The sequence below is a fragment of the Scyliorhinus torazame genome, chromosome 8 (assembly GCF_047496885.1).
Source record: "Scyliorhinus torazame isolate Kashiwa2021f chromosome 8, sScyTor2.1, whole genome shotgun sequence".
Lineage (NCBI taxonomy): Eukaryota > Metazoa > Chordata > Chondrichthyes > Carcharhiniformes > Scyliorhinidae > Scyliorhinus > Scyliorhinus torazame.
The window spans coordinates 158,218,811-158,245,206 of NC_092714.1; the positions used below are offsets into that span (position 1 = coordinate 158,218,811).

A 26,396-nucleotide genomic window follows, 5' to 3' on the forward strand; every position below is an offset into this window, starting at 1 on the left:
GTCTCAGTGAGGAGCTGGAATGGAGAAACCTGATACTGTCTCAGTGAGGAGCTGGAATGGAGAAACCTGATACTGTCTCAGTGAAGAGCTGGAATGGAGAAACCGCGTACTGTCTCAGTGAAGAGCTGGAATGGAGAAACCTGATACTGTCTCAGTGAAGAGCTGGAATGGAGAAACCGCGTACTGTCTCAGTGAAGAGCTGGAATGGAGAAACCTGATACTGTCTCAGTGAAGAGCTGGAATGGAGAAACCTGGTACTGTCTCAGTGAGGAGCTGGAATGGAGAAACCTGATACTGTCTCAGTGAGGAGCTGGAATGGAGAAACCTGATACTGTCCCAGTGAAGAGCTGGAATGGAGAAACCTGATACTGTCTCAGTGAGGAGCTGGAATGGAGAAACCTGATACTGTCCCAGTGAGGAGCTGGAATGTAGAAACCTGGTACTGTCTCAGTGAGGAGCTGGAATGGAGAAACCTGATTCTGTCTCAGTGAGGAGCTGGAATGGAGAAACCTGATACTGTCTCAGTGAAGAGCTGGAATGGAGAAACCTGGTACTGTCTCAGTGAGGAGCTGGAATGTAGAAACCGGATACTGTCTCAGTGAAGAGCTGGAATGAAGAAACCTGATACTGTCTCAGCGAGGAGCTGGAATGGAGAAACCTGATACTGTCTCAGTGAGGAGCTGGAATGGAGAAACCTGATACTGTCTCAGTGAGGAGCTGGAATGGAGAAACCTGATACTGTCTCAGTGAACAGCTGGAATGGAGAAACCTGATACTGTCTCAGTGAGGAGCTGGAATGGAGAAACCTGATACTGATTCAGTGAAGAGCTGGAATGGAGAAACCTGATACTGATTCAGTGAAGAGCTGCAATGGAGAAACCTGATACTGTCTCAGTGAGCAGCTGGAATGGAGAAACCTGGTACTGTCTCAGGGAAGAGCTGGAATGGAGAAACCTGATACTGTCTCAGTGAGGAGGTGGAATGGAGAAACCTGATACTGTCTCAGTGAGGAGCTGGAATGGAGAAACCTGATACTGTCTCATTGAGGAGCTGGAATGGAGAAACCTGATACTGTCCCAGTGAGGAGCTGGAATGGAGAAACCTGATACTGTCTCAGTGTGGAGCTGGAATGGAGAAACCTGATATGTCCCAGGGAGGAGCTGGAATGGAGAAACCTGATACTGTCTCAGTGAAGAGCTGGAATGGAGAAACCTGATACTGTCTCAGTGAGGAGCTGGAATGGAGAAACCTGATACTGTCTCAGTGTGGAGCTGGAATGGATAAACCTGATATGTCCCAGGGAGGATCTGGAATGGAGAAACCTGATACTGTCTCAGTGAAGAGCTGGAATGGAGAAACCTGATACTGTCTCAGTGAGGAGCTGGAATGGAGAAACCTGATACTGTCTCAGTGAGGAGCTGGAATGGAGAAACCTGATACTGTCCCAGTGAGGAGCTGGAATGGAGAAACCTGATACTGTCTCAGTGTGGAGCTGGAATGGAGAAACCTGATATGTCCCAGTGAGGAGCTGGAATGGAGAAACCTGATACTGTCTCAGTGAAGAGCTGGAATGTAGAAACCTGATACTGTCTCAGTGAAGAGCTGGAATGAAGAAACCTGATACTGTCTCAGCGAGGAGCTGGAATGGAGAAACCTGATACTGTCTCAATGAGGAGCTGGAATGGAGAAACCTGATACTGTCTCAGTGAGCCGCTGGAATGGAGAAACCTGATACTGTCTCAGTGAACAGCTGGAATGGAGAAACCTGATACTGTCTCAGTGAGGAGCTGGAATGGAGAAACCTGATACTGTCTCAGTGAGGAGCTGGAATGGAGAAACCTGATACTGTCTCAGTGAAGAGCTGGAATGGAGAAACCGCGTACTGTCTCAGTGAAGAGCTGGAATGGAGAAACCTGATACTGTCTCAGTGAAGAGCTGGAATGGAGAAACCGCGTACTGTCTCAGTGAAGAGCTGGAATGGAGAAACCTGATACTGTCTCAGTGAAGAGCTGGAATGGAGAAACCTGGTACTGTCTCAGTGAGGAGCTGGAATGGAGAAACCTGATACTGTCTCAGTGAGGAGCTGGAATGGAGAAACCTGATACTGTCCCAGTGAAGAGCTGGAATGGAGAAACCTGATACTGTCTCAGTGAGGAGCTGGAATGGAGAAACCTGATACTGTCCCAGTGAGGAGCTGGAATGTAGAAACCTGGTACTGTCTCAGTGAGGAGCTGGAATGGAGAAACCTGATTCTGTCTCAGTGAGGAGCTGGAATGGAGAAACCTGATACTGTCTCAGTGTAGAGCTGGAATGGAGAAACCTGGTACTGTCTCAGTGAGGAGCTGGAATGTAGAAACCTGATACTGTCTCAGTGAAGAGCTGGAATGAAGAAACCTGATACTGTCTCAGCGAGGAGCTGGAATGGAGAAACCTGATACTGTCTCAGTGAGGAGCTGGAATGGAGAAACCTGATACTGTCTCAGTGAACAGCTGGAATGGAGAAACCTGATACTGTCTCAGTGAACAGCTGGAATGGAGAAACCTGATACTGTCTCAGTGAGGAGCTGGAATGGAGAAACCTGATACTGATTCAGTGAAGAGCTGGAATGGAGAAACCTGATACTGATTCAGTGAAGAGCTGCAATGGAGAAACCTGATACTGTCTCAGTGAGCAGCTGGAATGGAGAAACCTGGTACTGTCTCAGGGAAGAGCTGGAATGGAGAAACCTGATACTGTCTCAGTGAAGAGCTGGAATGGAGAAACCTGATACTGTCTCAGTGAGGTGCTGGAATGGAGAAACCTGATACTGTTTCAGTGAAGAGCTGGAATGGAGAAACCTCGTACTGTCTCAGTGAAGAACTGGAATGGAGAAACCTGATACTGTCTCAGTGAAGAGCTGGAATGGAGAAACCTGATACTGTCCCAGTGAGGAGCTTGAATGGAGAAACCTGGTACTGTCTCAGTGAAGAGCTGGAATGGAGAAACCTGATACTGTCCCGGTGAGGAGCTGGAATATAGAAACCTGGTACTGTCTCAGTGAAGAGCTGGAATGGAGAAACCTGATATTGTCCCAGTGAGGAGCTGGAATGTAGAAACCTGGTACTGTCTCAGTGAAGAGCTGGAATGGAGAAACCTCGTACTGTCTCAGTGAGGAGCTGGAATGGAGAAACCTGGTACTGTCTCAGTGAAGAGCTGTTGATTTCTGAGGCATTGGTGCCTTTTTTTCCAGTTGTTTTGGGGAAATGATTATTGTGGAACAAAGTGAGTACTGTCAGAAATCGCTGGTGAACTTTAGAGGCAGGTGTTAAATGAACTTGTAATTGAATAAGGACAGCGAGCCCTGGGTTTAATATATCCAGGGCTGGGACAGAGGATGCCTCTGAGTGCGAATGTGTTGAAAGATTAAAAATAGTCCATCTGATTCTGAAATCTGGGAAGGAAAATAGGCACAGACCAGTTATAAAATGTAAGGTAACTCATTGAAGAATTAAAAGAATCCCTCACTGGAAATAGTTCAATCTCTTTCTGATATTGTAATGTAAATGGTGCAATTCTGCATTAATGTTGCTTTTTATTATGAACATTACAGATTGCCCAATGTCTGTAGGAAGTTGGAGAGCAGCTGCGGCACTGATTTGTATCTGCTGTTTCATTGTTTGAAAGTTGCAAACTGCGTTCGGATTTGCTGCTGTCGGGCTGGGGCAGATGCAGTCCAGTTTAATAAATCTCTCTGCTGTCTTCACCAGCAGCCAAACTTGGTGGCTATACATAAACAGAGATCGACAATCTCCCAAGTGGCATTCAGGGGAGGGAGAGCAGACACTGTTCTTTCTCTGAGTGAGAGGACGTTTTGTGTACAGCCACTATTCTCACCCTGAAGCAGAAGATTGTGTTTGAACTGCGGAGGACAGGGCAGGCTTCAGGGAGCGGTGTGTGTGTGTCAGGAGGCTGCCAATTTCAGACAACATGGAAATGGAGGTGTTGGAGAGTGCGAAACCTGTGACAGAGAGATGGCAGAACAGGCTGCTGAAAGTAGCCCTCTTCGTGTTTGTGGCTGCAACTCTGATTCTCAGCATTTTGCTGGCACTCGGTAAGTAGTTTTTAACAGGCTGACAGTGCATGTTTGAACACTCTAGCCTGTAAACTGCTCGAAGTTTCTATTCTAATGTTTCACAGTTGGATTAGAATGACACTGAGATCTGATTATTTTTGTGTATGTGAGTTAGAGCAGCACTGGGGGTGGGGAATACAATTGGGTAAATCAAAGTGTGGTGAAAATTATCAAATGGATACAGAGCAGTGGGAGGCCATTCCACCCATCATCTGCCAGAGCAACTCATTTCTCCACACTTTGTGGTAATCCTGCACTTTTTCCACTAAGATAAAAAATCCAATTTCTTTTTGAAAGCTCTGAATGGCAGAGACTCCACCACACTCTCAGACAGTCCAGTCCAGATCCTATCCACTCGCTGTGTGAACCAGCCTCTACCGCACTTTCAGATAGTGCATTCCAGATCCTAACCGCTCGCTGTGTGACCCAGTCTCCACCACACTCTCAGACAGTCCAGTCCAGATCCTATCCACTCGCTGTGTGAACCAGCCTCTACCGCACTTTCAGATAGTGCATTCCAGATCCTAACCACTCGCTGTGTGACCCAGTCTCCACCACACTCTCAGACAGTACATTCCAGTCTTTTACCAACGGGAGCAGTTACTCCCTATCTGCTCTGTTCAGCTCCCTTATATTGAACACCTCGATCAAATCGCACATCAACTTTCACTTCACCATGGAAAACAAACTAAATTTCTCCAGTCTATCCTTGTAATTGAAGTTCCTCACCCCAGGAAACATTTTAGTAATTTCTTTCAGAGCTCCTTCCAATACCATCACATTTTTCTTAAACTGTGGTGCCCGGAGTTGGACAAAACACTTAAGTTGAGGCTGAATGTGTGTTTTGTATGGGTTTCACACAACTGTCTTGTTCAGGAGTCCTGGGTGGAATTCTCCCCCCTAACGCCGGGTGGGAGAATCGGCGGGGCGCCACGCGAGTCCCGCCACGCCGCCCCGGCACCCGCACGCGATTCTCCCACCCCCCCAAACCGCCGTGGCGAGAATCACGGCTGGCCGCTCGGAGAATCGCCGCTCGCCATTTGTAACGGGCGAGCGGCGATTCTCCGGCCCAGATGCGCCGAGCGGCCTGCCTAACACGACGGCTTCCCGCCGCGCCATCCACACCTGGTCGCTGCTGGCGGGAACAGCGCGGGAACGCTGGGGGGCGGCCTGTGGGGGGGGGGGGGGGGGAGGGGATTCCTGCACCGGGGGCAGCCTCAAGAGGGGTCTGGCCCACGCCCGGTGCCCACCGATTGGTGGGCCGGCCTCTCTGAAGGAGGACCTCCTTTCCTCTGCTGCCCCGCAAGATCGATCCGCCATCTTCTTGCGGGGAGGACGGCAACCGAGCATGCGCGGTTGACGTCATTTACACGGCGCCGCTTTTACGTGGCGCCAAGGCCCGGCGCACGTAAATGACGTGACGCTGCTACTAGCCCCCCCGGGGGCGGGAGAATAGTGGGCTGGGAGCGACCTCCGACGCTGGAGTGAAACACTCCGGTTTTCACTCCGGCGTCGGGACTTAGTCTCCCGATGGGAGAATTGCACCCCCTAACTTCCTACAGTGATTTTAATGGGCAATTAATGTACCAATCTAGAAATTCTTACCAATAATGAGAAGACCTTACCCCCCCCGAGGTCGAGAGTCCGAGATGGGCCCACAGCTCCTCTAGTGAGGAGAGGAGGGATACCCTCTTCCTCAGGGTGGGCCGTGGACTCAAGCTCGCCCTCCTGGCCAGCGCCTGGGAGGTGGTGGCAGAGGCAGGCAGCGCTGCCAGCCTCATCAGGAGAAGACAGTGGACGATCCACAGGGGTGGGGGTCACTGGTGAGTCCTCCACCCTGGAAGAGGCAGAGAACCCGGGAGGTTCCAAAGGTCACAGTGCAGATGTCCTTTGGTTGGGGTGGGGGGGGGCTGATCCCCTGCTTCCAGAGAATCCAGCCCGTGATCTGTGTGAAAGTTCTGAGGATTCAGACATGTCCTGACATATCTCTTCATACTTGACATTTATTGGCCTTTTTATGTATTAACAATAGACTGCCATTCACACATGGCTCCTTTGCCAACAGCATTTATCCCAGTGTTTACACTACAAGGTTGCATCAGGTGCCAGTCCCAGTCAGAGCAAAACTGTCATCACTTCTTGTGGCCCCTCATATTACTCATCGGAGCGGTCACTCCGTACCTCTCCCCTGCCCACTCTCGCCCTTCCCTCCATCATTGTGCCCCTCCCCTGCCCATTCTCACAATTCCCTCCACAACTGTGCCCCTCCCCTGCCCATTCTCACCTTTCCCTCCACCACTCTGTGCCCCTCCCCTGCCCACTCTCACTCTTCCCTCCACAAGTCTGTGCCCCTCCCCTGCCCATTCTCACCTTTCCCTCCACCACTCTGTGCCCCTCCCCTGCCCACTCTCACAATTCCCTCCACAACTGTGCCCCTCCCCTGCCCATTCTCACCTTTCCCTCCATCATTGTGCCCCTCCCCTGCCCATTCTGACCCTTCCCTCTATCATTGTGCCCCTCCACTGCCCACTCTCATCCTTCCCTCCACCACTCTGTGCCCCTCCCCTGCCCACTCTCACAATTCCCTCCACAACTGTGCCCCTCCCCTGCCCACTCTCACTCTTCCCTCCACAAGTCTGTGCCCCTCCCCTGCCCACTCTCACCCTTCCCTCCACCACTGTGCCTCTCCCCTGCCCACTCTCACAATTCCCTCCACAACTGTGCCCCTCCCCTGCCCACTCTCATCCTTCCCTCCACCACTCTGTGCTCCTCCCCTGCCCACTCTCACCCTTCCCTCCACCACTCTGTGCTCCTCCCCTGCCCACTCTCACCCTTCCCTCCACAACTGTGCTCCTCCCCTGCCCACTCTCATCCTTCCCTCCACCACTCTGTGCTCCTCCCTTGCCCACTCTCACCCTTCCCTCCACCACTCTGTGCTCCTCCCCTGCCCACTCTCACCCTTCCCTCCACAACTGTGCCCCTCCCCTGCCCACTCTCATCCTTCCCTCCACCACTCTGTGCACCTCCCCTGCCCACTCTCACCCTTCCCTCCACCACTCTGTGCTCCTCCCCTGCCACTCTCACCCTTCCCTCCACCACTGTGCCCCAGCCCTGCCCACTTTCACCTTTCCCTCCACCACTCTGTGCTCCTCCCCTGCCCACTCTCACCCTTCGCTCCACCACTCTGTGCTCCTCCCCTGCCCACTCTCACCCTTCCCTCCACCACTGTGCCCCAGCCCTGCCCACTCTCACCCTTCCCTCCACCACTGTGGCCCAGCCCTGCCCACTCTTGCCCTTCCCTCCACAAGTCTGTGCCCCTCCTCTGCTCACTGCGCTTGATGTTCTCCAGGTAGATGGCACAGTCAATGGGTTATGGATCACAGATCTGGTCCCTATGATACTGTTCACTGCAGGATTCCCCCTGTACAATGCGGGCTGCTGTAGAAAGCTGATTGCTTTCTCCATGTTAACTTGAAACGTAGATACGTTTGTGATCATGCTGAGGATAACAGAGATCTAGCATCAGAAATACTGGCATTACTTCTGCGTCTATGTGAAAGGTCAAGGAAATGGTGTCACTTGCTGTTGTGCTCAATGATTTAATTGAAGGAAGGTAGAGTTTTTATAGTCCCAGATGACCATATGCAGCTTTCCCCTTTGTCGGGGGACAGCTGACTGATGGTGATTTAACCTGAGGATCACCACACCTCAGGCAAGGGGCAAGGTTGAGAAGGTGGGTCCTTCATGAATAACCTCAGCCAGTATGGGAATTGAACTCGCACTGCTGGCCTCACTCACTCTGCATCATAAAGCTGTCCAGCCAACAGAGTCAAACTTAACTAAAGTTACCCTATGTTTGATTACACGAGTCTGTTAACTGATGTGTGTTCACTGTGCTTGATTGGTTGAACCTGGGTGTTGACTCAGACGTAAAGTAAATAGACAACACAGGAAGACCAGGAATCTGGGGCGTCATTCTCCGACCCCCCTGCCGTGAATCCCGCCCCCGCCGGTTGCCGAAGTCTCCGGCACCGGATATTCAGCGGGGGCGGGAATCGGGCCGCGCCAGTTGGCAGGCCCCCCTGCTCGATTCTCCGGCCCGGATGGGCCGAAGCCCCGCTGATAAATTGCCTGTCCCGCCGGCGTGGATTAAACCACCTTTTGAACGGCGGGACAAGGCGGCATGGGCGGGCTCCGGGGTCCTGGGGTCCCACGGTGGCCTGGCCCGCGATCGGGGCCCACCGATCTGCGGGCGGGCCTGTGCCGTGGGGGCACTCTTTCCCTTCTGCCCCGCCACGGTCTCCACCATGGCGGAGGCGGAAGAGACTCCCTCCACTGCGCATGTGTGGGAAACTGTCAGCGGCCGCTGACCCTCCCGTGCATGCGCCGCCCGGGGATGTCATTTCCGCGCCAGCTGGCGGGGCAACAAAGGCCGTTTCCGCCAGCTGGCGGGGCGGAAATTCCTCCGGCGTCGCCTAGCCCCTCAATGTTGGGGTTCGGCCCCCAAAGATGCGGAGCATTCCGCACCTTTGGGGCGGCACGATGCCCGTCTGATTGGCGCCGTTTTGGGCGCCAGTCGGCGGACATCGCGCCGTTTCGCCCCTGAGCTGTAAGTATGGGTGCAGACATTCTGTGGTTGCAGAGAGATTTTAAAATTCCTGTAAATAAAACTGTTGCAGGCTTAGGAACTAATATTATCTCTGCATGGTTCCGAGATAAATAAAATGTATAACCTGGTGGCACAGTGGTTAGCACTACTGCCTCCAGTGCAAAGGAGAAGAGTTCGATTCTCCGCTGGGTCACTGTCTGTGTGGAGTCTGCACGTTCTCCCCGTGTCTACATGGGTTTTCTCCGGGTGCTCCGGTTTCCTCCCACAGTCCAAAGATGTGCAGGTTAGGTGGGTTATGGGAATGGGGCAGGGGAATGGGTTTGTTAAGATGCTCCTTTGGAGGGTTGGTGCAGACTGGATGGGCCGAATAGCACTGTAAATTAGCTTTAGATAATCTCACTGTTGTAAATGACCAACATCACTTAAAATTAAATTGAATAAATATTTGAAAAGGATAAATTTGGATTGACATGGGAAATGCGATCATATCGATGGTTGGTGTCCAACACCAGTGGATGAAGAGCTGAACTGATCTTCTTCTGGGCTAAGATATCTATGGGTCTAGAAATGCAACATCCACAAAGAGCGATGCACACTGAGTGCCAGTTGACAGCACTCTGCCATAAAGTGCGGGGGGGTCAATCCCACTCCATGACTTGAAGATGAAAATCAGAATTGCCAATCCCAGTGCAATAGTGCGGCAATGCTGCGCTGTCAGAGATACTGGGCAGGATTCTCCTTTCTGAGACTAAGGGCTGGATTCTCCGATTTTGAGGCTATGTCAGGGGCATGTGTCTGGTCTTACAACCAAAAGGTTGGAGCCGCCCCCGCACCGATGCTCCGCCCGGTGGGGAGCTAGCAGCCGGCTTTACCTGCAGATACAGATGGAAAATTGCTGGACCGGAGGCTGCTTATGCGCACGGCGGTCACGCCGTACAACATGGTGCCTGTCATGCGCTGACCCGGCCTGCCAGAGAGTGTCCTCTTGTGGGTTACCTCGCCACCCCCGGACCACCCCCCACCAGTCCCCCCAGCCCCCACTGAAGCCCCCCCCGGCCAGCGGAATGGCTCCCCACTCGATTGTGGCGGCGCTGGACACAGTCTGCGACGTTGACACAACCTCAGACCACAAGTGACCTACGCCGTCGGGAAGTCGGTCCATCGGGGGCGGAGCATCGGGGGATGTCCTTTCGGTGACGTCTTCAGGTCGTCGAAACGGCGTGCGGCGTAGTCGGCGATGGTGCCGGTTTTGAGGAGCCGGAGCATCTGAAAAATGGTGCCGCTCCTGATTTCAACGTCAAAACGGATTCTCTGGCCAATCACTGAATGCGATTTCAGCGTCGGCAATTGGCAAATCCAGCCCTAAGTGTTGACACTTGAATTGGTGATGTTCTACGACAAGAAAATTGGTGCTGGCCCCAGAGCAATTCATCAACCGTTAATAGGCTAGCACCAGTGCCACATGGAACACTGGGAGGAGGCTGCCACCCGCTGTCGTGCACTGGGCCTGGGCACAATTGGGAGCAGTGCCATAAGACACTGCACGACCTCCTCAGGGCAGCCAGGGTAAGGAGGCAACACTGTGCCCCTGGCACTAAACCCATACCCACACATCCGCAACCCTCCTCCCCCACTCGATGTGCGACCAAACTCCCACCCTGCCCCACATGCCAGCACCCATAACGGCCGCCATGGCCGGGTGCCCTGGTCATGAAGACCACCAGCTACCCACCCCCAGTGTTGCATGTGTTGGATTGCCGAACAGTACGTTTCCTGTCCTCTGCCCACTCGCCCCCCTCCCCCAATAGGAGTTAGTCCACAACCAGCGGGAGACAAAAAAGACCAGAGGGGACTGCCGGACCTGCAGCCCCTCACCGCAGCAGAGCAGCGGGCACTGGACCCGATCGATGGGAGAGCGGAGTCACTCGGGGGGTTCGGCATCCAGCGAGCAAGTGAGGCCCCGCTGAGTTGTGGTTCCTCATGGCATATGTGCCACCACCCCCTCCACCCCCACCCCCACCCCCACACACCCCTCCACGCTCACTCCCACACACCCCTCCACCCCACCCACACACACCCCCACCTCCACACACCCTGCCACACCCACACACCCCTCCACCCACGCCCACACAACCCACCACCACACACCACGCCTTCTCAACCACAATCCCTCCACCCCCTCCACCCCCACCTACCTCTCCACCCCCTTACCCCTCCACCACCCTCACACACATCTCCACCCCCCACACACCCCTCCCCCACCCCCACACACCCCTCCCCCACCCCCACACACACCTCCACCCCCTCTACCCCCACACACCCTTCCACCACATACCACTTCACCACCCCCACACACTCCTCCTCCACCTCCACACACCGCTCCACCCCCACCCCCACACACCCCACCCCACCCCTACACACCCCTTCCCCACCCCCACACACCCCTCCCCCAGCCCCACGCACCTCCACCCCCTCTACCCCCACACACCTCCACCCCCAGCCCCACACACCACTCCCCCACCCCCACACACCCCTCCGCCAGCCCCACACACCCCTCCACCCCCAGCCCCACACACCCCTCCCCACCCCCATCACGCCCACCAACCACACACACCCCTCCCCCACCCCCAACGCCCACCAACCACACACATCCCTCCCCCAAACCCACCCCGCCACACATACCTCCATCCCCACGCCCCGCCTTCTCCACCACACCACCTCCACCCTTCCCCACCACCACACACCCCTCCCCACCCAACACACCCCTCCCCCACCTCGACACACAACCCTCCCCCACCCCCACACACCCCTCCACCCACACACACCCCTCCAGCCCTACCCCCACACTCCCCTCACCCACCTCGACACACACCCCTCCCCCAACCCCACACACCTCTCCCCAACACCCACACACCCCTCCCCCACCCAACACACCCCTCCCCCACCTCCACACACGCCTCCCCGACCCCCACTCACCCCTCCCCACCCCCACACACCCTTCCAGCCCCATCCCCACACTCCCCTCACCCACCTCGACACACACCCCTCCCCCACCCCCACACACCCCTCCACCCACACACACCCCTCCAGCCCTACCCCCATACTCCCCTCACCCACCTCGACACACACCTCTCCCCACCCCCACACACCCCTCCCCACCCCCACACACCCCTCCCCGCCCCCATACACCGCTCCCCACCCCCACACACCCCTCCCCACCCCTACACACCCCTCCCCACCCCCACACACCACTCCCCCACCCCCACACACCCCTCCGCCAGCCCCACACACCCCTCCACCCCCAGCCCCACACACCCCTCCACCCCCAGCCCCACACACCCCTCCCCACCCCCATCACGCCCACCAAACACACACCCCCTCCCCCACCCCCAACGCCCACCAACCACACACATCCCTCCCCCAAACCCACCCCCCCACACATCCCTCCATCCCCACGCCCCGCCTTCTCCACCACACCACCTCCACCCCCACCAACCCCACACACCCCTCCACCCCCACCACCCCCACACACCCCTCCCCACCACCACACACCCCTCCCCACCCAACACACCCCTCCCCCACTTCGACACACACCCCTCCCCCACCCCCACACACCCCTCCACCCACACACACCCCTCCAGCCCTACCCCCACACTCCCCTCACCCACCTCGACACACACCCCTCCCCAACCCCACACACCTCTCCCCAACACCCACACACCCCTCCCCACCCAACACACCCCTCCCCCACCTCCACACACGCCTCCCCGACCCCCACTCACCCCTCCCCACCCCCACACACCCTTCCAGCCCCATCCCCACACTCCCCTCACCCACCTCGACACACACCCCTCCCCCACCCCCACACACCCCTCCACCCACACACACCCCTCCAGCCCTACCCCCACACTCCCCTCACCCACCTTGACACACACCTCTCCCCACCCCCACACACCCCTCCCCACCCCCACACACCCCTCCCCGCCCCCATACACCCCTCCCCACCCCCACACACCCCTCCCCACCCCCACACACCCCTCCCCGCCCCCATACACCCCTCCCCACCCCCACACACCCCTCCCCACCCCTACACACCCCTCCCCACCCCCACACACCACTCCCCCACCCCCACACACCCCTCCGCCAGCCCCACACACCCCTCCACCCCCAGCCCCACACACCCCTCCACCCCCAGCCCCACACACCCCTCCCCACCCCACCCCCATCACGCCCACCAACCACACCCCCCCCTCCCTCACCCCCAACGCCCACCAACCACACACATCCCTCCCCCAAACCCACCCCCCACACATCCCTCCATCCCCACGCCCCGCCTTCTCCACCACACCACCTCCACCCCCACCAACCCCACACACCCCTCCACCCCCACCACCCCTCCCCACCACCACGCACCCCTCCCCACCCAACACACCCCTCCCCCACCTCGACACACACCCCTCCCCCACCCCCACACACCCCTCCACCCACACACACCCCTCCAGCCCTACCCCCACACTCCCCTCACCCACCTCGACACACACCCCTCCCCCAACCCCACACACCTCTCCCCAACACCCACACACCCCTCCCCCACCCAACACACCCCTCCCCCACCTCCACACATGCCTACCCGCCCCCCACTCACCCCTCCCCACCCCCACACACCCTTCCAGCCCCATCCCCACACTCCCCTCACCCACCTCGACACACACCCCTCCCCCACCCCCACACACCCCTCCACCCACACACACCCCTCCAGCCCTACCCCCACACTCCCCTCACCCACCTTGACACACACCTCTCCCCACCCCCACACACCCCTCCCCACCCCCACACACCCCTCCCCGCCCCCATACACCCCTCCCCACCCCCACACACCCCTCCCCACCCCCACACACCCCTCCCCACCCCCACACACCCCTCCCCACCCCCACACACCCCTCCCCACCCCCACACACCCCTCCCCACCCCCACACACCCCTCCCCACCCCCACACACCCCTCCCCACCCCCACACACCCCACCCCACCCCACCCCTACACACCCCTCCCCACCCCCACATACCCCTCCCCACCCCCACATACCCCTCCCCACCCCCACACATCCCTCCCCAACCCCCACACATCCCTCCCCACCCCCACACACCCCTCCCCATCCCTCACATACCCCTCCCCACCCCCACACATCCCTCCATCACTCCCCACACACCCCTCCCCCACAGATCCCTCCACACCCAGCCCACACACCCCTCCCTCACCCCCACACACCCCTCCACCCCCAATCCCACACACCTCTCCCCACCCCCACACACAACTACATAGCCCTCCCACCCCCACACAACCCCACCCCGCCCCGACACACCCCTCCCGCACCCCCACATACCCTCCCACACACCTCTCCCCCTCCCACACAACCCTCCCCCGCCCCAACACACCCCTCCCACCCCCACACACCCCTCCCCACTCCCACACACCCCTCCACCCCCAGCCCCACACAACCCCTCCCCCACCCCTGCACACCCCTCCAGCCCCACCCCCAGAAACCCCTCCCCCACTTCCACATACACACCTCCCCCACCCCCATCATCCCTCCACCCCCTTCCCACCGCCACACATCCCTCCCCCACCCCCACGCACCCCTCTACCCCTGCCCCACACACCCCTCCCACACCCCCACGCACCCCTCCACCCCCACCCCCACACACCCCTCTGTCACCCCCACACTCACCCCTCCCCAGCCCCACACTCACCTGCACCCCCTTCTCACCCCCACACACCCCTCCACACCCCCACATACCCGTCCACCACCCCCTCCACCCCCACATACCCCACCCCCACTCACCCCTCCCCCACACACCCACACATCCTCCCCTACCCCCACACACCCCTGCACCCCCACCCCCACACACACCTCCACCCCCCCTCTCACCTCCACGCACAGCCCTCCCCCAGCCCCACGGAGCCCTCCCCCACTCCCCACACACCCCTCCAGCCCCATCCCCACACTCCCCTCACCCACCTCGACACATACCCCTCCCCCAACCCCACACACCTCCCCCACACACACCTCCACACCACCACACACCCCTCCCCCACCCCCACACACCCTTCCTCCTCGCCCCATGTAGTGCACAAAGACTCCATGAGACGAATATAGTGAAGTCGATGAGTCTTTATTAAGCGTGTCTGTTCCCCAGCAGCCCGATAGTAAACTGGCCTGCGGGGGAAGACACCGGCTTCTTATACTTCGCCTTCCGGGCGGAGCTTGAGGTCAATGGACAACCAGGACCCGGGATCTGTCAGCCAATGACATTAGGGCTTCCAGTCCCACATGACCCCCAATACATACTACCACATTCACCCCTTGTCAAAAATGAACCCGGCGGGGTGATGCTTCGTATGGTGGTAAGGGTTTACAGGGCTGGTCCTGGGAGGATAGAACATTCACATGGTAGTACAGTATTGGACAGTTCCGTCCTGTTGCAACTATTTACAGAGGGTATAGAAAAAAAACAAAATGTTCTTTGAACAGTCCATCTTTGTTTTACATCGACGCCACGAGTCGGTCGGGCGGTCTGGTCATCCGTGTCGATCGCCTCGGCCCCGGCGGTGGTGGTGGTGCTTGTACCAGTGTTGTCGCCTCCAGGAGCCGTACGGTTTCAGCTGTCGGTGCAAAGGGGAGGGGGACTGATCCTCCTGGGAAGGGGGCGGTCGCGGGGTGCGGCGGCGGCAGGAAGGGGGGCGGTTGGGTTGATGGTGTCGGGGGGGTGTGCGTGTTGCCGGCGGGCGCCAGATCTCGCAGGGAGACCGTGTCCTGTCGGCCGTCGGGGTACTCCACGTAGGCGTACTGGGGGTTTGCGTGGAGGAGGTGAACCCTTTCGACCAACGGGTCCGCCTTATGTGCCCGCACATGCTTTCGGAGCAGGATGGGTCCTGGGGCCGCCAGCCAGGTCGGCAGCGACGTTCCAGAGGAGGACCTCCTAGGGAAGACAAGGAGACGCTCGTGCGGCGTTTGATTAGTGCTCGTACATAATAACGACCGGATGGAGTGGAGAGCGTCCGGGAGGACCTCCTGCCACCGTGAAACTGGGAGATCCCTGGACCGTAGGGCCAGTAGGACGGCCTTCCAGACCGTGCCGTTCTCCCTTTCTACTTGCCCGTTCCCCCGGGGGTTGTAGCTGGTCGTCCTGCTTGAGGCTATGCCCTTGCTGAGCAGGAACTGGCGCAGCTCGTCACTCATGAAAGAGGACCCCCTGTCGCTGTGGACGTATGCGGGGTAACCGAACAGTGTGAAGATGCTGTTCAGGGCTTTAATGACTGTGGCCGCGGTCATGTCGGAGCAGGGAATGGCAAAAGGGAAGCGGGAGTATTCGTCCACTACATTAAGAAAATATGCGTTGCGGTCGGTGGAGGGGAGGGGCCCTTTGAAATCGAGACTGAGGTGTTCAAAGGGGCGGGAAGCCTTAATCAGGTGCGCTCCATCTGGCATGAAAAAAATGCGGCTTGCATTCCACGCAGATGTGGCAGTCCCTTGTGACTGTACGGAGTGGGGTCCGTTGTTGCCGTCCAAGATGGCGTCGGGGATGGACAAAATGGCCGCCCCCATACATCGCACGTGGCTGGGGGGTCACAAGATGGCGGCGGGGGTGGACAAAATGGTCGCCCCCATGCGTCGTACAGGTCTGGGGTGGTCCAAGATGGCGGCGCCCTTCCTCCCCTCGTGGTGGCCGGGACCCAAAATGGCGGCGTCTGCGGGTCGCACATGGTGTGCTGGGGGGTCTGGGGAGCGCTAGGACCGCGAGCGCTAGGACCGCGCGGAGCTCCCTCACTGCGAGCGCTAGGACCGCGAGCGCTAGGACCGCGCGGAGCTCCCTCACCGCGAGCACTAGGACCGCGAGCGCTAGGACCGCGAGCGCTAGGACCGCGCGGAGCTCCCTCACCGGGGACAGCGGTGGTCGGGGCCCAAGTCGGCGGCGCCGGCAGGTCAGGCGTGGGGCGCGGGACGGGGGTGAGGGTGGCGTTAGGGACGCGAAAAACCCCCTCCTCTCCGTGGGGAATGTTGGCCGGGACCCAAAGCGGTAGCGCCGGCGGCGGGTCATACGTGGGCTGCGGGAAGGGGGGTTGGGGAGCGTAGGCGGCGTGCAGGGCTCCCAGTTCTCCCGGGACCACGGTGGTCGGGACCCAGAGCGGCTGCGCCTGCCGGTCGCACATGGCGTGCTGGGGGGGTTGGGAGGCATAGACTGCCTGTAGGGCTCCCTGTGGCCCCGGGACGGCGGCGACCTCGTGGGATCGGCACACCACCGCATAATGGCCCTTTGTCCTGCAGCTTTTGCAGATGGCTGCGCGGGCCGGACAGCGCTGTCGGGGGTGTTTCGCCTGGCCGCAGAAATAACAGCGGGCGCCCCCGGTGCGACTCGGCGTTTGGACCGCGCAAGCCTGTGGGGTGTCCGGGGGGGGGTGGGTAGGGGGTTTGCCGCGACGGGTACGTACGGGGCCCAATGGCCTGCCGCGCGGTCGGGGCCGTAGGCGCGGGTATTACGCGCGGCCACGTCTAGGGAGGCTGCTAGGGCCCGTGCCTCTGAGAGTCCTAGCGACTCTTTTTCTAGAAGTCTTTGGCGGATTTGGGAGGATTGCATACCTGCCACAAAAGCGTCGCGCATTAACATGTCCGTGTGTTCGTTTGCGTTCACCGACGGGCAGCTGCAGGCTCGTCCCAAAATCAGCAGCGCGGCGTAGAACTCGTCCATCGATTCTCCGGGAGCTTGCCGTCTCGTCGCGAGCTGGTAGCGAGCGTAGATTTGGTTAACTGGGCGAACGTAGAGACTTCGCAGTGCTGTGAACGCCGTCTGGAAATCGGCGGTGTCTTCAATGAGGGTGAAAATCTCCGTGCTCACCCTCGAGTGCAGGACCTGCAGTTTTTGTTCGTCTGAGACTCGGCCGGTGGTCGTTCTGAGGTAGGCCTCGAAGCAAGTCTGCCAGTGTTTGAAGGCTGCTGCCGCATTCACTGCGTGGGGGCTGATCCTCAGGCATTCTGGAATGATCCTGAGCTCCATAGTCCTTTTTAGGCACGCTTAATAAATTGTAGCGCACAAAGACTCCATGAGATGAATATAGTGAAGTCGATGAGGCTTTATTAAGCGTGTCTGTTCCCCAGCAGCCCGATAGTAAACTGGCCTGCGGGGGAAGACACCGGCTTCTTATACTCCGCCTTCAGCGCGGAGCTTGAGGTCAACGGCCAACCAGGACCCGGGATCTGTCAGCCAATGACATTAGGGCTTCCAGTCCCACATGACCCCCAATACATACTACCACACCCCACACTCCCCTCACCCACCTCGACACACACCCCTCCCCAACCCCACACACCTCCCCACACACCTCCCCCACACACACCTCCACACCACCACACACCCCTCCCCCACCCCCACACACCCTTCCTCCTCGCCCCACACACCCCTCCCCACCCCCACACACCCCTCCCCACCCCCACACAGCCCTCCCCACCCCCACATACCCCTCCCACCCCCACATACCCCTCCCACCCCCACATACCCCTCCCCACCCCCACATACCCCTCCCCACCCCCACATACCCCTCCCCACCCCCACACATCCCACCCCAACCCCCACACATCCCTCCCCACCCCCACCCCCCCTCCCCACCCCCCACATACCCCTCCCCACCCCCACACACCCTCCATCACTCCCCACACACCCCTCCCCCAGCCCCACAGATCCCTCCACACCCAGCCTCACACACCCCTCCCCCACCCCCACCCCCACACACCCCTCCACCCCCAATCCCACACACCTCTCCCCACCCCCACACACAACTACATAGACCTCCCCCACCCCCACACACCCTTCCTCCTCGCCCCACACACCCCTCCCACCCCCACACACCCCTCCCACCCCCACACACCCCTCATCCACACCCACCACCCCCACACAACCCTCCCCCACCCCCACGCACATCCCTCCCCCAGCCCCACACACCCCTCCACCCCTCCCCACCCCCTCCCCACCTCCATCACCCTATCCACCCCACATACCTCTCCCCCACCCCCGCACACACCTCTCCACCAGCCCCACACACCCCTCCACCCCTCCCCACCCCCTCCCCATCTCCATCACCCCATCCACCCCACATACCTCTCCCCCACCCCCGCACACACCTCTCCACCCCCACACACCCCTCCACCACTCCATCCACTCCCACACACTCCTCCCCCACCCCCACACACCCGTCCCCCAACTCCCACTCACCTCCACCCCCTCCCCACATCCCCCCTCCCCCCCACACTCCAGCACCCCCTCCACCCCCATACACCCCTCCACCCACACACATCCCTCCCCCACACCCACACACCTCTCTCCCACCCCCATACACCCCTCCACCCCCTCCCCACTCCCACACATCCCTCACTCACTCCCCACAAACCCATCCCCCACTTCCCACACATCCCTCCCCCACCCTCACACACGCCTCCCCATCCCAACACACCCCTCCACCCCCAGCCCCACACACCCCTCCCCAGCCCCACACACCCCTCCAGCCCCACCCACACATACCCTTCCTCCACCCCCACACACCCCTCCCCTCTGTGTGGGTGGTGGCCGAGGCCCATGACAGGTCTGCCCTCTCTCAGGCAGCCATGTACCAGGGCCACCTGGACATTGCAGGGGCGCTCCAGAGCCTGGCTCAGTCAGAGCGGGCCACAGCTGAGGGCATCGGGGGCCTTGCTGGGATGTTGGCTGGCGTGGCACAGAACAAGAAGGTGGTGGCACAGTTGCAGAAGGATGTGGTCTACTCCCTGTGCTGTGCTGTGAGTATTGAGACCCTGGTGGGGATGGGCGTGGGCTTCCATGACTGACAGCGCCAGCTGGCGGGAGAGCCTCAGGGGTTAGCTCCACTCGCATCCCCGTCCCATGGAGTAGCACAGGGGCCATTGGGAACCCCGAGGGAGGAGGAGGTGATGGAGCCCGTGCCGGAACACCACAGCGCCTCAGACCTCCTCCCCCACTCCTGCCGCATCTGATGGGTTGAGGGCAGAACAGTGTGGCACCACGCGACCTGGGACATCTGAGCAGCACCGGGCCCATTCAGGCCAGGGAGTGGTGGTTCGGCGGGGCGGTGGGGTGGTTGGAGAGGGAAAAAACAGTGTTGGAGATTGACTGTGGTCATGGGTGGAGAAGGGGGCCATGTTGGATGGGCCCAGTTCAGGGCGAACTTGAAAGAGGTAGAATCAGAAGGGGATGATGACGGACGATAGAGGGGAGTGGAGGCATAAGCCTCCTGTAAGATTTGTAACGTGGAATATCCAGGGATTGAACGAGCCGATTAAGAGGTCTCGGGTCTTTGTGCACCTGAAGAGTTTGAAGGCGGGGGTGGTTTTTCTGCAGGACATCACCTGCTTTCTCCGAGTGAAGGATCAGGCCAGGTTGAGGAAGGGATGGGTGGGCCAGATATTTCACTCAGGGTTGGACTCAAAGTCGTGGGGAGGGGTGGCGACCTTGATGCGCATAAGGTTGGGGTTTGTAGGGGCCAAAGAAGTGCTGGACCTGGGCGGAGAGGTACAGGATAATGGGCGGGTCGCTGGATTTGATGCCGGTGTTGTCAGTGAATGTATTTGCACGAATTGGGACAATGTGACATTTGTGAAGAGGTTGCTGGGAGTGATCCCAGATCTCGACAAGCACAATTGATAATGGGGAGTGAGTTTAACTGTGTTGGAACTGAGGGTGGATCAGTCGAGCCCCAAGTCAATGGGAAGGTTGAGGATGGCGAAGGAGTTAGGAGGGTTTGTGGAACGCATGGGAACGGTGGACCAGTGGAGGTTTAGTAACCCGGGGGGGAGTACTCCCTCTTCCCGCATCTGTATAAGGTGTACCGCAGAAGTGACTTTTTTTGTGGTGAGTCGAGCAGTGTTGGTGGGGACAGAGTACGCAAGAATCGTGGTCACAGATCATGCGCCGCACTGGCTGGAGGTCAGGCTGAGTTCGAGACTGGATTCGGGGCTTTTGGCGGATAAGGGGTTCTGTGATAAAATGTGGTCAGTGACCAAAGATTATGTGGAGTTAAATCAAAATAGGAAGGTGTAGGTGGTCACGGTTTATGAGGCGTTGAAGACGATGGTTCACGAGGAGGTTGCCTCATTCACAACGCACAGGGACAGGAGGTGGGGGAGGAGTATGTGCGGTAACCCAGTAACCCCACCCAACCTTATTGGACACTAAGGCCAATTTAGAATGGCCAATCCACCTAACCCGCACATCTTTGGACTGTGGGAGGAAACCGGAGCACCCGGAGGAAACCCACGCACACACGGAGGATGTGCAGACTCCGCACAGACAGTGACCCAAGCCGGAATCGAACCTGGGACCCTGGAGCTGTGAAGCAACTGTGCTAATCACTGTGCTACCGTGATGCCCGAAGGCGAGCCATATGCTAGCCCATCAGTTATGGAAGCAGGCTGCGTCCTGAGGATACAGATAGGGAAGGGGGAGGTAGTGTCGAAGCAGGGGAGGAAATACGAGGCGTTCAGGGAGTACTATGAAAAGTTGTATCGGGCTGATACGGGTGGTGAGGAAGGTGATACAGGGTGGTTTTCGGATGGGCTGGAATTCTAAAAGCTGGATGAAGGGACGAGGCAGGCGCTGGAAGAGCTGTTAGGATTGAGAGAGGAAATGGATAGTATAAAAAGGGTAAAATCAGGAAAGGCCCCGGGGCCGGACGGTTACCTGGCGGAGTTCGATAAGGAGTTTGCGACGGAATTGGCACCACATTTACGGGGATGTTTAGTGATGCGCTGGAGAAGGGGGAGCTGCCAGAGACACTGACACAGGCATCGATTACGTTAATCCCGAAAAAGGGGAAGGACCTGGGTCATCTGGGCCCATATCACTGTTATTGGCCAAGTTAGTGTCATAATATACACCAGTATATCATGGTGCCGATACACACACACTGATGGACACACAGCAAGACCAATCAACACACACAGCACCGCAGCCAATCACCAGTTAGAGCACACTCACTATAAAGACAGGGGGCATCAGAGTTCCCGCTCATTCGAGATGCAGCCTCCTACAAGGACAGAGCTTACAGTTTACAGCACAGATCCTCACCATGTCCTGAGTGCATAGACTGGTTCGGACAGGCATAGGTCTTTAGTTTAATCTAACATCGTGTTAACCCACAGTGAAAGTATGTTCAACAGTTTCTAACTTAATAAAATAGTGTTGCACTATTTTAAGTGTTGGTGGCCTGTATGTGTTCCACGGATCCAGAGCACCCAACACATCAGTTAGTGGCGGGGAGGATTGAGGGGTGTGTTCCGGGGGTGGTCACTGAGGTTCAGATGGGTTTCGTAAAGGGCAGGCAGCTCTCCAGTAACATTAGGAGGCTGTTAAATGTGATTATGAACCCATCGGCGGGGCGGGTACCGGAGGTCATGGACTCCATGGGTGCGGAGAAGGCTGTCAATCAGATGGAGTGGAGGTATCTGTTTGGCCTGAAGTTTGTGGCGTGGGTGCATCTGTTATATGTGGCACCGGTGGCTAGTGTACGGACAAATCAGATGCGTTTGCAGTGCTTGGGTTGCACAGGGGAATGCGCTGGCGATAGAGGCCTTGGCGATGGCCGGGATATAGGTTAAACGTTGGGAAGAGTGAGGTGTTCCGGTGAATGCGGCGGGTTTGGGAGCCAACCTGGGGCCGTTGCCATTTAGGGTAGCCAGGGACAGGTTCAGGTACCTGGTGATGATGCACAAATGGAATCTGACCATGCTGATGGAGAAGCGTAGGGGGATGTTCCGAGGTGGGATACGCTGCACCTGACATTGGCAGGGAGGGTCCAGGTGGTTAAGATGAATGCGCTGCCAAGGTTCCTGTTTTTATTCCAGATCCTTCCGATCTTTATCCCTAAAGCTTTTTTCCGGAAATTGGTAGCAGCGATCTCGGAGTTTATTTGGACGGGGAAGGTACCAAGGGTAAAGAGGGTCCTGTTATGGAGGTAGAAATGGGGGCTGGCATTCCCATACCTGCTGCATTACTACTGGGTGGCGAACGTGGAGAAGGTGAGACGGTGGTGGGAGGGGGAGGGGTTAGAGTGGGTTAGGTTGGATGAAGCGTCCAGTAGGGGGTCCATGGTGATGGCCTCGCTTCCGCTGGAGAGGGATACGGTGAGCCCAGTGGTGCAGTCTATGATCAGGGTGTGGAACCAGTTGAGGAGACATTTTAGGATGGAGGGGGTGTCGATGCTGTTGTGTGGGAACCATGGGTTTAAGCAGGGGGAGGCGGATGGTCGGTACAGGACGTGGGGCTGGTGAGGGCGAAGGATTTATACCTTGAGGAGAGGTGTGCAGGACTACAGGGGCATGAGGGAGGAACTGACGAAAATCGACTGGGAGCAGAGCCTAGTGGGAAAGACAGTAGAACAGCAATGGCAGGAGTTTCTGGGAGTAATTGAGGACACAGTACAGAGGTTCATCCCAAAGAAAAGAAAGGTTATCAGAGGGGGGATTAGGCAGCCATGGCTGACAAAGGAAGTTAGGGAATGCATCAAAGCAAAAGAGAAAGCCTATAATGTGGCAAAGAGTAGTGGGAAGTCAGAAGATTGGGAAGGCTACAAAAACAAACAGAGGATAACAAAGAGAGAAATAAGGAAAGAGAGGATCAAATATGAAGGTAGGCTCGCCAGTAACATTAGGAATGATAGTAAAAGTTTCTTTAAATACATTAAAAACAAACGGGAGGCAAAAGTAGACATTGGGCCGCTCCAAAATGACGCTGGTAATCTAGTGATGGGAGACAAGGAAATAGCTGAGGAACTAAATAAGTACTTTGCGTCAGTCTTCACAGTAGAAGACATGAGTAATATCCCAACAATTCAGGAGAGTCAGGGGGCAGAGTTGAATATGGTAGCCATCACAAAGGAGAAAGTGCTAGAGAAACTAAGGTCTAAAAATTGATAAATCTCCGGGCCCAGATGGGCTACATCCTAGAGTTCTAAAGGAGATAGCTGAAGAAATAGTGGAGGTGTTAGTTATGATCTTTCAAAAGTCACTGGAGTCAGGGAAAGTCCCAGAGGATTGGAAAATCGCTGTTGTAACCCCCCTGTTCAAGAAGGGAACAAGAGAAAAGATGGAAAATTATCGGCCAATTAGCCTAACCTCGGTTGTTGGCAAGATTCTAGAATCCATTGTTAAGGATGAGATTTCTAAATTCTTGGAAGTGCAGGGTCGGATTAGGACAAGTCAGCATGGATTTAGTAAGGGGAGGTCGTGCCTGACAAACCTGTTAGAGTTCTTTGAAGAGATAACAAATAGGTTAGACCAAGGAGAGCCAATGGATGTTATCTATCTTGACTTCCAAAAGGCCTTTGATAAGGTGCCTCACGGGAGACTGCTGAGTAAAATAAGGGCCCATGGTATTCGAGGCAATGGAGTGACGATTGGCTGTCAGGCAGAAGGCAGAGAGTTGGGATAAAAGGTTCTTTTTCGGAATGGCAACCGGTGACGAGTGGTGTCCCGCAGGGCTCAGTGTTGGGGCCACAGCTGTTCTCTTTATATATTAACGATCTAGATGATGGGACTGGGGGCATTCTGGCTAAGTTTGCCGATGATACAAAGATAGGTGGAGGGGCAGGTAGTGTGGAGGAGGTGGGGAGGCTGCAGAAAGGTTTAGACAGTTTAGGAGAGTGGTCCAAGAAATGGCTGATGAAATTCAACGTGGGCAAGTGCGAGGTCTTGCACTTTGGAAAAAAGAATAGAGGCATGGACTATTTTCTAAACGGTGACAAAGTTCATAATGCTGAAGTGCAAAGGGACTTGGGAGTCCTAGTCCAGGATTCTCTAAAGGTAAACTTGCAGGTTGAGTCCGTAATTAAGAAAGCAAATGCAATGTTGTCATTTATCTCAAGAGGCTTGGAATATAAAAGCAGGGATGTACTTCTGAAGCTTTATAAAGCATTAGTTAGGCCCCATTTAGAATACTGTGAGCAATTTTGGGCCCCACACCTCAGGAAGGACATACTGGCACTGGAGCGGATCCAGCGGAGATTCACACGGATGATCCCAGGAATGGTAGGCCTAACATACGATGAACGTCTGAGGATCCTGGGATTATATTCATTGGAGTTTAGGAGGTTGAGGGGAGATCTAATAGAAACTTACAAGATAATGAATGGCTTAGATAGGGTGGATGTAGGGAAGTTGTTTCCATTAGCAGGGGAGACTAGGACCCGGGGGCACAGCCTTAGAATAAAAGGGAGTCACTTTAGAACAGAGATGAGGAGAAATTTCTTCAGCCAGAGAGTGGTGGGTCTGTGGAATTCATTGCCACAGAGGGCGGTGGAGGCCGGGACGTTGAGTGCCTTTAAGACAGAAGTTGATAAATTCTTGATTTCTCGAGGAATTAAGGGCTATGGAGAGAGAGCGGGTAAATGGAGTTGAAATCAGCCATGATTGAATGGTGGAGTGGACTCGATGGGCCGAATGGCCTTACTTCCGCTCCTATGTCTTATGATCTTATGGTCTTATGGACTGGAAGAGCTGCGGGAGAGGGTGGAGCTTCCACAGGGAAGCGAGTTCAGGTATATGCAAATGAGGGATTTTCTGTGAAAGGAATGGAGAGGATGTCTCAGACTGCCGGAGTATACCCTGCTGGAGCGAGCAGGAGCTGTGCATTTGGGGAGTTTGAGAATCTCATTGATTTGTGTTATTATATTTTTCAATATGTTTGGAATAAATTACATTAAAAAGAAACGCAGACTTCCAGTGGGGGAAGAGAGCGGTCACGGGCAACGGAGCTCCGGAGGGGGGAACACAGTCGCGTCCCGTTCTCCAGAAAATACTTGTGCCGAAGCGCAGAAACCGGTCGGACTGCACCCCCCCCCCCACCCGCGGCAGGAGAGTATGGGGCAAGAAGAGCGGCGGCCCGGACCAAAGTCGAGACTGAGCGGAGCCAGCGACAAAGAGGCCCCCCTCCCCCACTCGGCGGTGACCACGAGGCGGGTGGCAGAACAAAGGAGGACTCCTGGCCTGTCCAGAAGCCCCGGCCTCTCTCTCTCGGCCCTCCTGACCCGGTGTGTGGGTGAGTGAGGGGAAAAACAGAACTTCCCCCTAAAGTGTTAAAGGGGAGAAAAGGGGAAGAAAATGCCAGAAGGAGCCAAAGCAGAGGGAGAAAGGGCACCATAAGCAGAAGGGGCCGTAGGTGAGCCAGCTCAGATGAGCCAACCGGCGCACGAAGGGACGGAACGGAAAGTTCGGCGCAACAAAAAGAGCTGGGCGGACAGGAGCGTTTTCCCCCTGGGCCAGGAGGGAACTGGAACTGGAAGGCAGCCTTTGCCGAGGCGCTGAGGGAACATCAGCAGGAAAACAAGGCAGAGGCTAGGGCAGACATGGACGCCGCGGTGCAGGCAGCAATGGCGAAGGCCCTGGCGGAGGTGCTGCTCGCCCTGACAAGAGCAGAGAAGAAACTGGAAGCCCAAGAGGTGACCATTAAGGAGCTGGAAAAGGCCATGACTGACAAGAGCGACCGGAGCACGGCCCTGGAGAAGGAGGTGGCACAACGCAGGGGAGACTGAAGGGCAGAGTGGACGATCAGGAAAACCGCTCGGGAGGGCAAAATGTCAGGATAGTGGGCCAACCGGAGGGGATCGAGGGCCGAAACCCCTG

The 26,396-nt window shown here is 57.2% G+C and overlaps 1 protein-coding gene across 4 annotated transcripts in view; it reads left to right on the forward strand.

Annotated features, from left to right (window-relative positions):
• The first annotated feature begins 3,129 nt into the window (after window positions 1-3,129).
• The window catches only part of phex (phosphate regulating endopeptidase homolog, X-linked), a 691,216-nt gene continuing 667,949 nt past the window's right edge, over window positions 3,130-26,396 (forward strand). For all 4 annotated transcript variants that reach the window (XM_072514452.1, XM_072514453.1, XM_072514455.1 and 1 more), the window contains exons 1-2: window positions 3,130-3,262; window positions 3,591-4,091. In XM_072514452.1, coding sequence (XP_072370553.1) covers window positions 3,968-4,091 — 124 coding nt within the window. In that variant the 5' untranslated portion in view covers window positions 3,130-3,262; window positions 3,591-3,967. The remainder of the gene's footprint in view (window positions 3,263-3,590; window positions 4,092-26,396) is intronic.